The following is a 14,123-nucleotide window of genomic DNA, read 5'->3' on the forward strand; positions in this document are numbered from 1 at the left end:
TTTATCCCTGGGATGCAAGGATGGTTCAACATATGCAGATCACTATATGTGACAACACATTGTCACAATAAAAGATAAAACTACATCATCATCTCAATAGATTCTGAAAAAAAATGACAGAATTCAGCACTCATTGATGATAAAAACCATCAACAAACTAAGAACAGAAGGATATTACCTCAATGTGATAAAGTACACGTATTAAATGCCCACAGCTAACATAACATTTAATGGTGAAACAAGTTTTTCCTCTAGGATTATGAACAAGGCAAAGATGCTCGCTCTCACTATTTCTATTCAACATAGTACTGGAAGTCCTAGTAAAAGTCATCTAAATAAGAAAGGAAGAAGTAAAACTGTCTTTGTTTGCAAGTGATATAATCTTAAATACAGACGACTCTGAAGACTCCATAAAAAAAAACTGTTAGAACTAGTAAACCAATCAGCAAAGTTACAGAACAAAACTCAAAACATAACAGTCAGTTTAGAAATTATAAACTAACAATAAACTATCTGAAAAAGAAATTAAGAAAATAATTCCTTTTACAATCACATCAAAGAATAAAATATATAAAAATAAATGTAACTAAGGAGGTGAAAGCTCATACACTGAAAACTAGATAACATTGATAAAAGAAATTAAAGAAGGCATAAACAAATGGAAAAACATTCTTTGTTCATGGATTAGAAGATTCAATATGTTTGAAATGTGAATACTACCCACGGTGACATACAGAGGCAATGAAATACCTATTAAAATCCCAATGGCATTTTTTACAGTAATAGAAAAATCAATTCTAAAATTTTTTTTGGAAAAGATGACAAGTAGTCAAATCAATCTTGACAAAGAAGAACAAAACTAAAGGTATTACACTTCCTGACTTTAAAATATGTTAAAAAGCTACAATAATTAAAAGTATGATACTGGCATAGAAACACACATAGATGAATAAAACAGAACAGAGATCCAAAAAATAAACCCATGTACACATAGTCAACTGATGTTTGATAACAGTGCCAAAAATATACAATGGTCAATAGACAGTTTCTTTTACAAATAGTGCTAGGAAAACTGCTATTCACTTGCAGAATAATGAAATAAAATCCTTATGCCATACCCAAGAATCAACTCAAAATTGACTAAAGACTTAAATGTTAAGTCTTGAAACTGTAGAACTCCTGAAAGAAAACATAGGGTAAAAGCTTCATGATATTGGTCTTGGCAATGATTAAATAGACATGACACTAAAAGCACAGGCAACGAAAAGAAAAAAGTAAACAAGTGGGAGTATATAAAGCTAAAACTTCTGTGCAGCAAAGGAAACAATCAACAGAGTGAAAAGGAAACCCACAGAATGAGAGTTAATACTTATAAACTATTTCTCTGATAAGGGGTTAATAACTAAGATATATAAGGAACTAACATAACTCAATACTAAAAAGTAAATAAAAAATAAAATTTAAAAAACCCTAATAACTTGATTTAAAAATGGGCTAAAAACAAATGTGACACGTCATACAGTACAGATCTGGCTCACATCTGGTGGGTACCCTTCTGGGACGAAGCTACCAGAGGAAGGAACAGGTGGCAATCTTTGCTGTTCTGCAGCCCCCGTAGGTGATTCCCAGGCAAGCAGGGTCTGAAGTGGACCTCCAGAAGTCCTGCAGCAGAGGGACCTGACTATTAGAAGGAAGACTAAAAATCATAAAGAAATAGCTTCAACATCAACAGAAAGGACGTCCACTCAGAGATGCCATCTGAAAGTCACCAACTTCAAAGATCAAAGGGAGATAAATCCATGAAGTGGGAAGAAACCAGTGCAAAAAGGCTGAAATCACCAAAAACCAGAATGCCTCTTCTCCTCCAAGGGATCACAACTCCTCACCAGCAAGGGAACAAAACTGGATGGAGAATGAGTTTGATGAACTGACAGAAGCAGGCTTCTGAAGGTAGCCAAGACAATCCTAATCAAAAAAATAAAGATAGAGGCATCACACTACCTGACTTCAAACTATACCTAAAACTACAGTAATCAAAAAGCATGGCACTAGTACCAAAACAGAGATATAGACCAATGGAACAGAACAGAGGCCTCAGAAGTAATGTCACACATCTACAACCATTTGATCTTTGACAAACCTGACAAAAACAATTAATGGGGAAAGGATTCCCTGTTTAATAAATGGTGTTGGGAAAACTGGCTAGGTATATGCAGAAAGTTGAAACTGGACCCCTTCCTTACACCTTATACAAAAATTAACTCCAGATGGATTAAAGATTTAAACATAAAACCTAACATCATAAAAATCCTAGAAGAAAACCTAGGCAATACCATTCAGGACATAGGCAGAGGCAAGGACTTCATGACTAAAATGCCAAAAGCAACGGAAACAAAAGCCAAAATACACAAATGGGATCTAACTAAACAAGAGCTTCTGCAAAGCAAGAGAAACAATCATTAGAGTAAACTGGCCACCAACAAAATGGAAAAAAATTTTTACAATATACCCACCTGACAAAGGGCTAATATTCAGAATCTATAAGGAACTTAAACAAATTTACAAGAAAAAGCAACCCCATCAAAAATGGGCAAAGGATATGAACAGATACTTCTCAAGAGAAGACATTTATGCAGCCAACGAACATATGAAGAAATGCTCATCATCACTGGTCATTAGAGAAACGCAAATCAAAACCACATTGAGATACCATCTCACACCAGTTAGAATGGCAATCATTAAAAAATCAAGAGACAACAGATGTTGGAGAGGATGTGGAGAAATAGGAATGCTTTTACACTGTTGGTAGGAGTGTAAATTAGTTCAACCATTGTGGAAGACAGTGTGGCGATTCCTCAAGGATCTAGACTAGAAATACCATTTGACCCAGCAATCCCATTATTGGGTATATACCTAAAGGATTATAAATTTTTCTATTATAAAAACACATGCACATATATGTTCATTGTGGCACTGTTTACAATAGCTACAACTTGGGACCAACCAAATGCCCATCAATGATAGACTGGATAAAGAAAATGTGGCCCATATACACCATGGAATACTATGCAGCCATAAAAATGGATGAGTTCATGTCCTTTGCAGGGACATGTATTAAGCTGGAAACCATCATTCTCAGCAAACTGACACAAGAACAGAAAACCAAACACCACATGTTCACCCTCATAAGCGGGTGTTGACCTATGAGAACACATGGACATAAGGAGGAGAACATCACATACCAGGGCCTGTTGTGGGGTGGGATAGCTAGGAGAGGAACAGGAGGGAGTGGGGGGATTGGGAAGGGATAACATTAGGAGAAAGAACTAATGTAGATGACAGTGGGATGGATGCAGCAAACCACCATGGCATGTGTATACCTATGTAACAAACCTGCACAATCTCCACATGTACCCCAGAACTTAAAGCATAATAATAAAAAAGAAAAAGAAAAAAACAAGTGTGTAAAATAGTTTGAGGCCAATTATTTTGTATGTTTGTGACTGTCTCTGTAGGTATTTCCATGTAAATGAAATAAAAAGCTCCATTATTGCTAAAAACAAACAAACAAACAAAAAACACGAGTGAAAAGAATGCTTAATATCACTACTTAGCAGGGACATGCAAATTAAAACCACAATGAGATATCACCTTACTCCTGAAAGAATGGCCATAATTCAAAAGTTAAAAAATAATAGATGTTGGTATAGATGTGGTAAAAAGGAACACTCTTACACTGCTGGTGAAAATGTAAACTAGTACAACCACTATAAAAAATGTATGGAGATTTCTTAAAGAACTAAAAGTAGAACTACCATTCCATCCAGCAATCCCACTATTGGATATCTACCCAAAGGAAAAGAGTCATTCACGAAAAAGACACATGCATACTTCTGTTTACAGCAGTACAATTTGCCATTGCAAAAATATGGAACTAACTTAAATGCCCAACTAATGGGTGGAAAAAGAAAATGTGGTATATATACATCACAGAATAGTTCTCAGCCCCAAAATGAAACAAAATAATGGCATTTTCAGTGACCTAGATAGAACTGGGGGCCACTCTAAGTGAAGTAACTCAGGAATGGAAAATCAAGTATCTTATGTTCTCATTTATAAGTAGGAGCTAAGCTTTGAGGATGAAAAGGCATAAAAATGATATAATGGACTTAGAGTACTTGAGGGAAAGCATGGGAAAGGGGTGAGAGATAAAGACTACATATTGGATATAGTGTACACTGCTTGGGTGATAAGTGTACCAGAATTTTAGATATCTCAAGAACTTATCCATGTAACCAAAACCACCTGTACCTCAAAAACTATTGAAATAAATAAATTTAAAAAATAAATAAAAATGAGCTAAGAATTTTAATAGAAAATTATCCAAAAAGGCATGTAAATGCCCCTCAGGTATATGAAAAGATGTTTCAGGTTACTAATCATTAGGAAAATGCAAATTAAACCACAATGAGATATCACCTCACACCTGCCAGGATGGCTATTAACAAAAAACAAAAGACCAGTGTTAGTAAGGATATGCAGAAATTGAAACCCTTTCACATTGTTAGTGACAATGCAAAATGGCACAGCTGTTATGGAAAACAACGTGACTATTCTTCAGAACATTTAAAATAAGACTACCTTATGATCCAGTAATTCTATTTCTGTGCATTTATCCAAAAGTACCAAAATAAGACTCTCAATAAGATATTAGCATGCTTATGTTCATTGCAGCATTATTAACAATAGCCAACATATAAAAACAACCTAAATGTCCATCAACAGATGAGTGGATGAAAAATGTCTGGTATATTCATGCAATAAAATTCCATTTAGTCTTAAAAAAGAAGAAAGTTCTGCAATATATAACAACATAAATGAAACTCGAGGACATTACGCTAAGCAAAATAAACCAGTTATAAAAAGACACATGCTACATGATTCCACTAGACAAATTTATAAAATCAAAGACTGGAATAGTAATTACCAGGGTGGAGAAAAAATATTGAAGTTTTACTAATCATAAAGCATAAATTACAGTCAAGCGAGATGAAGATGCTCTAGAGTTCTCCCGCACAACATCGTACCTATAGTCAACAATAATATGTTATACACGTACTAATATATTAAGACAGTAGATCTCATGTTAAGTGTTCTTTTCAGAATAAAACAAATCAAAGTGAACAAACTAACAATTCAATTAGAAAATGAACAAAGAGACAGTTCCCTGAAAAAAATATACAGATGTCAAATAAACACATAAAAAATGTAAGACATCATTAGTCATTAAGAAAATGCATATACAAACTACAATGTATCATTTTACATCTATTTGAATGGCTAAAATAAAAGTAGTGACAACACAAAATGCTAGCAGGGATATAAGAGAAACTGCATCATTTATGCATTGTTGGCAGGAATGTAAAATGTTATAGCCATATAAACAGGAAAACAATTTTGCTTTTTTTTTTTTTGGTCCAAAACTAAATAGGCAGTTACCATATGGTTCAGTGATTGGAGTCCTGAACATTTATCCCAGAGAAATAGATTGATGTTTGCATTAAAATATGTGCATAAGTATTTATAATAGCTTTCTCACAGTCATCAAAAAGTGGAAACAACCCACATGCCCCTCAACAGGTGAGTGGTTCATCTGTGATATACCACGATACTGCTCAGCAATAAGAAGGGATGAACTATCGTTACACACAATAACCATAATTAATCACTGGAGTTCAGTGATGAGGGAAAAGGCCAATCTTCAAAAGTTACATACTATATGTGTTCATTTGTATAGGAGCCGAAATGACAAACTTATGGAAATGTAGAACAGATTAGTGGTTGTCACAGATTAAAGAGGAAGGGAGAGGAGGTGGTTACAAAAAAGCAACATCAGCGATTTTTGTGTTGATGGTAGCCTTCTGAATCTTAACTGAATCTTGACAATGTCAATATCCCATTTATGATATACTGTTTTCCTTGATGTTTCCATTGGAGAAAACTTGGTAAAGGACACATGAGATCTCTCTGTATTATTTCTTATAACTGCATATAAATCTTTAATTCTCAAAACAAAAAGTTGTTTTAAAGAAAGGGAAGCCTTTGAGAGCATTTGATAGGAAGCCTTAAAATGCTTGAACATGTGCAGTGAGGTGCCCACACATGATCCAAAAGACTTACAGATAAGAGGAGCAGATAATTGGAATCATATGCTGTATAGGCTTTAAGCTACATTTTTTGCAAGTCTAAGCCTTTCCTTATGTCATTACGTTAAAGTGAATAAATCTCTACAAAGAGTTCTTGGTAAATCCCAATTTTTAGGGTTACTAGACACAGTTCCCAAGCTCCTAATAACATTATTATTTTGTAATCACTCTCTCAAAAGCTGTCAAAATTTACATGAACTCAAGATCACACTGATTACTTGTTCATTTCTTTATTGAGAAACCCCACCCTGCATTTAAAAGGATGTCTATAAACTGTGGAACTATTTTGTCCAGTAGGCCCTTCTTCCTACAATTATATTTTATTGAAACTTCGGCCAATGTCCAGACATAAGAAGAATTTTCAGATCAGTGTAACATGAGGATTTAAGGGAATCTTTACAAAATCTACAATCTGCAAAGAATCTAACTTGTAAGGAAAGGTCTTTAACCATGATGTCTTTGACTCACAGACAGATCACAGATTATGGAATTAAGATCTGAGTCCTGCCTTCAGATCTGGCTGGTTCCATAATCTTGGGCAAGTCACTTACATCCTTGGACTTTAACTTTTTATATGTAAAACTGTCAGGATTAGTCATTTTCCTTCATCTTCTTTCACTAGAAAAAGGTCTTAATATTACAGGTAAAAACACTGACTACCTAGGAAAAGAATCAAATTGAAGAGAAGAAAAAGAATCCATTCTGCCTGTTCCTCACCTGAGTAGCAGCTAATGTATCTCCAGAATCCCCTCGGGCAACCATAGCATTCTTTTCATTGATCCAAGCTTCCTCTTCCTCAGCATTCTGCATGAATTGCAAGTATTCTAGGGATTCTTCCAACTGAAGTCCTCTATAACAGAGTGGCAAGCCCCATTGAGGAGAAGAACAAACTGGTAAGCAGTGGGAGTACAATGGGTGGCACAATCTCATTAAGACAAATCAGCTTATTCTCAAAAGGTAGCCACAGTTAAACTGGGCCTCGACACAATATGTTATGTGCCTACTGGTCAGTGGTGAAGATCTGCTGCAAAATGGAGGAGACTCCTGCCCTAGAAGTTCATTTTGTGACACCATCTATTCTCTAGGAAACTTTGTTGGAGAGAGGAAACCCTGGTCAAAAACAAACAAACAAAACAAAACAAAACAAAACAAAACAAAAAGGAAATGGTGACTTCAGTGTTGAAGAATATCAGCAGTGATACAATGTCTCTTTCTACTCTGAGTACTGCCTTCTTTCTTTTATGATGAAGAACCACATAGTGCCAGAATCTCCCTTTTATCTCCCCAGGGAAAAAAAAAGTCTTCCTATAAGCAACAGACAATGGAATCACAGACAAAACATATCATATTTGGCTCTATGTGTGATATGGTCTGGCTCCACGTCCCCACCCAAATCTCATCTCGAACTGCAATCCCTACGTGTCAGGGGAGGGACCTGGTGGGAGGTGAATGGATCACGGGGGCAGATTTCCTTCTTGCTGTTTTCGTGGTAGTGAGTTCTCACAAGACCTGATGATTTAAAAGTGTTCAGCACCCACCCCCCACCTCAACCCCCTGTTCTGCCTTGGTAAGATGTGCTTGTTTCCACTTTGCCTTCTGCCATTACTGTAAGTTTCCAGAGGTTTCCCAGTCATGCCTCCTGTAGAGTCTATGAAACCGTGAGTGAATTAAAGCTCTTTTCTTCGTAAATTACCCAGTCTCAGGTAGTTCTTTATAGCAATGTGAGAACGAACTAATACATTGCGTATGGGGTTCGAACTGGCTATATGGCTATAGGGAAAAATAATTCTTCATCCAAGGGCTGCATATAATATAAAAACTGGGAGATAAAAGAGATGTGTGGCTAATAACTTGATATGAAGGATAACACATGTAGGAAAACAGTAATAAAAGCTTCATGTAAATGCAGAAGGAGAGGTAGATTTAGAACAGAGGCAGTGATCACTGTTCCTGGAGTATATGGGGGAAAGCTTCATGGTAGACTTGGCATTTGAGAAGTGACTTAACGAGGTAGACAGGTAGTTGGGGAGAGTAGACAATGCTGAGCAGGCACTTAAGTATCCTCCCAACACCTGCCCAATAACCAAAATCCAGGAAGAGAACTGGGCCTTCTATACCCCACTCACCGGGCCTTGGCCAACTCTTTGAGCTTCTCCCAATGTTCAACAAACTGAGCCAGCCGCAACTGGATCTCCTCTTGCCCCACAGCAGCCTTGTCTTTCAGCTCCTCCGCCATATCCAGCACATTCTGAAGAACACCCCCCATTCATGTTGCATTACTCCATAATCTCTCCCCATTTAGCCACAGTTCCTTAGCAAAGTATCCGGCTCATCCTACCCTCCAGATTATTTATAAACTCCACGTGACTTTCTGAGGGTCCTGAAAGTCCAGGGAGAATAATGAAAGCTGCAGCAAGATTTACTATGCTAACCTGTCCCAAGTATTTTGGCAAATATATCAGTACTTGCACTAGGCTACTCTCCATAATCTGCTTTCTGGTCTATTCATGGTCACAGGGTAATCCTGTTGCCAGGTCAGACTCAGAGTTGCCTTGCTCCCAGATGGCTCAAGTACAGTTTTCCCAGATGTCCCAACCTGCATCCCATTTGTCAATCACTGCCCAGGAGTGGTTAGAAATGCTCCTTTTATAGGATACTAAATGTGGAAGAGAAAAGAATATTTGTAAACTCTTTAGCCAATTCTCTCTGGCCTTGACATCTTACTTTCACATTTTATAGCACCCTCTTATTTATCTGTAACACGAGGGGTTGCTGTGAGATGATTTCTATATTTTCAGGTCTGGTATTCTATTCCTACCTGGATAGCAGGCTCATGTGCCACCAGCTCCCCCTCTAGGCGTTTGTGCTTTTTCAGCAAGTTCTGAACGCCCTGAAGATCTCTCCCACAGTCCCGGGAGCTCACTTGTATCAACTTCTCTCTGGAATCAAGAAAGAAAACAGAAAGTTTGGAGTCTAGACATCTAAGGTCACCCTACAGCAATGGTTTTCTAAGAGTATGTGTGTTGCTGGTAGTTAGGGTGGTTGTAAATTCTTTAATAGTCTGTTGCCAATGACCAAAAATATAATTAATGGAAGAGGCTTGCAGTAAAACTTCTGACTTAGCTAATACAAATTAAAATAACATACTGATCTCCACCATATGCACAATTGTAACAGCCTTTGCATTAGTCCTTTTGCCTGTCCACCTGTATATCTTCTCTTTTTCGCTCAAGAATATACACTAATGTTTCCTTTTTCCAAAAAATGTGAAAATTATATATGATCTCTGTGGGTTTTATTTTTGTCTATTAATACCAATAATAAATTAAGATAGAATGGGTATAAAGAGCTGATTTTATAGTAGTCACGGCAGTTGGGATGCTTCCAAGTGTAAAATGTTTGAGTGTCACCATGAAGCACAAAGACTACATGGACAAGATTATTCTGTCTTATGGTTTCCAAAAATATTTTTAAAACATATTATTTATTGCTCCATGCACTGTGCTTCCCTCTAATTTATTGATTACTCATAAGAATCAGCAGCTTTGTAGAAGAGAAGCGTGATGAGGCAGGTTAAATAGGAAGTGGGCAAAATAATGTGATTTGCTAAGATTTTCTCAATCATATTTTACAACAAAAATAGAATGAGTAATGAAACCATGGCAGACACTTAGTAACATTCTCTATTGAGTGTCCAACTCAGTGTCATATAAGATACACTGGATATAAAAAGAATCATGACAAGGATCTGATCAGCTGTGTAAATGCCCACCTGTCTCTGTGAGGACTGCATATCATTCTATGAACTATCTAGAACAAACGCAGATGGCTTCTAGATAGATCCTGTCATGTATGTTAACTGCTCCTCACTTCCTCCACACCTGCCTTTCTCTGGCTTGAATACAGTAAGGAAATTTGGGAAAAAAATAAAACTAATGTTAACTTTAAGCTGAGGCAAAAATGAAGTAATACTAATTTCAAGAAACAATTACACATTTCATTTCAGCACACGTTGGAACAAGTTTGGTCGATTATCTACTCTCTTGAATTATCTACACATTTTGAGCTGGTGGCACATACTGTATCCAGGATTCCTCATCATCTAGATCCTGGAAGAACTGGAACAAGGCATAGGTCTCTTTCAGTTTTTCATGGTGTGCAGCTGCCAAGTCTTGGACATTCAGGAAACGCTCGTTGACACTATCTCTTTTCTCCGTAATCTGGTCAACATTGAAAGTCCCACTGGAGAGCAGATCTGCAGCCAATGTATTCAGGTCCTTGAGTGCATCCTAAAAGTCCCAGGATACTCAGTGAACAGCATAGTACAGGCATTACTCAGATCTCACACTTTAACAATGGTGGTCTGGCTCAAAGATTGGGTCAAATACATTGGTTTTAAAGATATGGAATTTGATTATGTGTTATATGTGTTAGCATATGTGCAGATTGGAGAAGGCCATATGTGAAAGGAATAGTGATAGCATGGCCACATTATTCAAACTGTACATGTAGCCTCTGGGTCCTGTTTCTCTTTCTGATGTTTTCAGTATTTGCCTTCTGTTCCCAATTAAAAAAAGAAAATCGTGGTGGGCAATTGTTTGTCCCCATACAAAACTGTATTCCTTCACAGTACTGACTTTGACAGATTGATTAAATATTCAACAAGAACTACTCTGTTGGTAACAATCTTAGCTGCCCATTAAACACACCTGTCTCTTCTGTGTCTACTCCTATTCTAACCTAGCCCCTGAGTGATGTCATAGGAAACATCACCAAGTCCCAAGACCTTTGACTTCTTCCTCTTCTGTGTGTATCTGTATTATCAAGTGTAACTGATAATTATAAAATTCTTTAGTATAAAATTAACAACTGTCAGGATTTTTATCACTGCTGTCAGGACAAATTTTTGGTTGGTATTAGGATGCAACTGGAATCCTTGACAGGATTTCCAGGGTGTAGTTCAACTTCATTTCACATGCCCCAATTTGACTTTTTGTTTGTCATTTTATAAACATCCACTTTCTTTCAAAGACCAGATTAAATACATAGTTTGAAAGATAATTGGTTTATATGTATGCATCAGTAAAAGATAAAAAAGATAGTTTTTAGGGTCTACTTCCTGGAATCTTAGCGTCTATAGTTTAGTGATAATTGATTATCAGTGACAGTTTTAATGGCTTCATAGGCCATTAATTTTACCCAATTAAAATGACTGCTGGTTGAGAACACTAAGAACAATTTTGCAAGGCTGTGTTTTCAACTGATCTCCTAAGACAGGAGGGAGAAAAGCCAGAAACATTTCTATTCTGCCCAGAAGAGTGGGATGCCAGCACTACTTACCTCTCGAGCCATCATCTCCGTCTCCAATAGCTGATGCTTCTTGAGTAGGTTTCCTGCTGAAGCCAAGTCCCTGGCTTGATCTTTCATGGCCAGCAATGTCTCTGCCTGGAAATACAGATATAAGTAATAAAGCTGCCAGGTGAAACTACCTTTAAGGAGAATAAGATTAGCAGCTATGTCCCCAGACTTTCCTCAAGAAAGGTCAAGGAAATTGCCCATGTATAAATTCATTTGTCTGACAAGTATGTATTAAACTCTTGTGCAATTACCTCTGAGAGCCAGAACTCAAAGTCCCGGATGCTTGTGTTGAACCTCTGTTGACGACTGGCCTCATCGAGCTTCTGCCCTTTGTCATTTGTTCTCTCAAGCAGGTGATCCCAATGTTCCTTCAGCTCTTTCAGTTGCTCCTAACCCAAGCACAGTGAGGAGTCATTACAATCTTTTGGATCCTGGGTCCTGTAACTACTTGAGAGAATAATGTAGGAAGGCTGTGAAGGCAGGGACTAGCCAAAATTTATTGATACTTGAATGTCATACATTTCAAACCAGTTATACTTAATCTGGAAAAACAATAGGGGTTGTTGGACAAAAGAGAAAGTTTGAAAAAAGGGTCCTGTGTTGAGTAAAGAGACTGACACCCAAATGCCAAAAGACTATTGGCAGAAGGGATAGAAAACGTAAAACAAGCATAAGACTTTGGGATTAAGCCAAAAGCTTTCTTAGAGTTCCAGGTACTGAGTATGATGGGAGTAATAAGGACTGGGCATCACTGCTTTTCTCCTTCTTTGTGCAACCATCAGAGGGAAGACTGTTCTTCTGTGACATGGTCACAGAACATATTTTATATCTCTACTCATGGAACATTGAAAGAGTATACGATTCCTCTTTGCCTTTGTAGCCCAAAACTCATCCTGAGCTTTACCTTCACGGCCTCTTCATTGCCATCACAAGCGCTCCGCTCAATCAGGGAGTTCCCCAGGTTGATAACGCCATCCACCTGGTCAGCTCGGCCATGGACTTCATTTGCAAAGGTCTGGTGTTTCAGGTATTTCCTCTGAAGGGAAAACAAAACAGAAATTATATTTTTATTTAGGGAGACAAGATAAGGTAAATTATAGTTAAAAGGAAGGGGTGATATTTCTATCATGACCAAGGTGATGGTGACTTCTGAAGAACCTGCTCCACATCAGAGTCTTAAGTCTCTGAGAGTGGGCATGGTAGTCTCAAGAGTCAGAAAGTGTTAGAGTAACAAAGGTGATGATTATCCAACCAACAAGCTCGGAATGGTGAAATCTTGCAAAGTTTCTGTTTTGAACTTGCCTGAATGTTTGTAGGGTCTTTGTAGGATTCATCACAGGCTGTGGGCAGCATTTCACTGATCCATGCTTCCAGCTCCTCAAGGTCACGGTAGAATTGTTTTAGGTCAGCGTAGTCTCCAAGCTTTGTCCGCTCAGCAATCAGTTGTGCTTTGAGAGCCTTCCATCTAGAGGAGGGGACCAGATCACTCTATGCCTCCTCCACCCTTCCCATGCTCTGATGCCATATCCATAAATCTTCCCATTGGCTAACATGCCTCTTTTCTTCTCACACAGTCTTGTTATTATCAGATATAAAATGCAGTGGTAAAGCCAGGTAATTTCTAAGCTATCTTTTATGTCTTCCATTCTATAAATCTAAGTCAGATAGTCTGCACAGATGTCAAGATAGCTTTAGGCATCTAGAAATGACAGGAAGTCAGAGTACCTCCCAATTCAATGCTAGCAAAGAGGTTAGTTTGCTACCTCTTCCTGTAGCACATAAAACAATCACTCAGGCCTGACCTGTCTAGCACAAGTTGGAGCCGAGTAGCAATCTCTTCCTTGGCATAGTGTTCATCAGCAATGAGGCGCTCAGCAAAATTTTCTAGGTCAGTGATCTTCCCTTCCTAAATGAAGGAAAAGGAAAGAGCCCAGATGCCTGGAGATTAGGCCCTTGGTGCAATCCCAGACTCCCTCCTAGAAAAGAATAGAGGTATCCTTTGTGGTCCAGGAGATACATTCAGGATCAAACAATAAATGCCTTACAGGGAGGTGAATTTCAACTTAACAGAAGGAGAAACATATAATAATGGGCTACTTGTGTGGTACTGAGTTCCCCAAAGAACAGACACTTCTCATGACCATTGTAGAGGGTGAATCCTGTATTGAGTGAGATGTTTGAATAGTATATAAAGTCATTTTCAATCCTAAAAGTCAGATTTTAGATTGCTGGATTAAAAGTAAGAAAGTCCACTTGCTGCCTGTGACTTGGGTGAATAAATGTCAAGTGTCAGGCTGCCCTGCCTGCCTCAGGTTTTCTTTAAGAAGCAAACAGGAATCAAAACTGGGTGCAGTGGCCCACGCCGGTAATCTTAGCACTTTGGGAGGCTGAGGTGGGTAGATCACTTGAGGTCAGGCGTTTGAGATCAGCCTGGCTAACATGGTAAAACCTCATCTCTGCAAAAAGTACAAAAATCAGCTGGGCGTGGTGGCAGGTGTCTGTAATCCCAGCTACACAGGAGGTTAAGCCAGGAGAATCGCTTGAACCTGGGAAGCAGAG

General features: G+C 38.0%; 1 protein-coding gene across 1 annotated transcript in view; it reads right to left on the bottom strand.

Moving 5' to 3' along the window:
- Positions 1–14,123, bottom strand: part of SPTA1 (spectrin alpha, erythrocytic 1) — a 97,905-nt gene that overhangs the window by 26,286 nt on the left and 57,496 nt on the right. Inside the window, exons 31-39 of the mRNA XM_064370743.1 lie at positions 13,367–13,470; positions 12,867–13,029; positions 12,469–12,600; positions 11,816–11,953; positions 11,547–11,651; positions 10,287–10,495; positions 9,025–9,145; positions 8,333–8,454; positions 6,924–7,056 (exon numbers count right to left, since the gene is read on the bottom strand). Of these exons, the coding sequence (XP_064226813.1) occupies positions 6,924–7,056; positions 8,333–8,454; positions 9,025–9,145; positions 10,287–10,495; positions 11,547–11,651; positions 11,816–11,953; positions 12,469–12,600; positions 12,867–13,029; positions 13,367–13,470 (1,227 nt within the window). The remainder of the gene's footprint in view (positions 1–6,923; positions 7,057–8,332; positions 8,455–9,024; positions 9,146–10,286; positions 10,496–11,546; positions 11,652–11,815; positions 11,954–12,468; positions 12,601–12,866; positions 13,030–13,366; positions 13,471–14,123) is intronic.

Source organism: Aotus nancymaae, unplaced genomic scaffold (genome assembly GCF_030222135.1).
Source record: "Aotus nancymaae isolate 86718 unplaced genomic scaffold, 86718_ANA_hifiasm-v0.15.2.pri h1tg000108l, whole genome shotgun sequence".
Lineage (NCBI taxonomy): Eukaryota > Metazoa > Chordata > Mammalia > Primates > Aotidae > Aotus > Aotus nancymaae.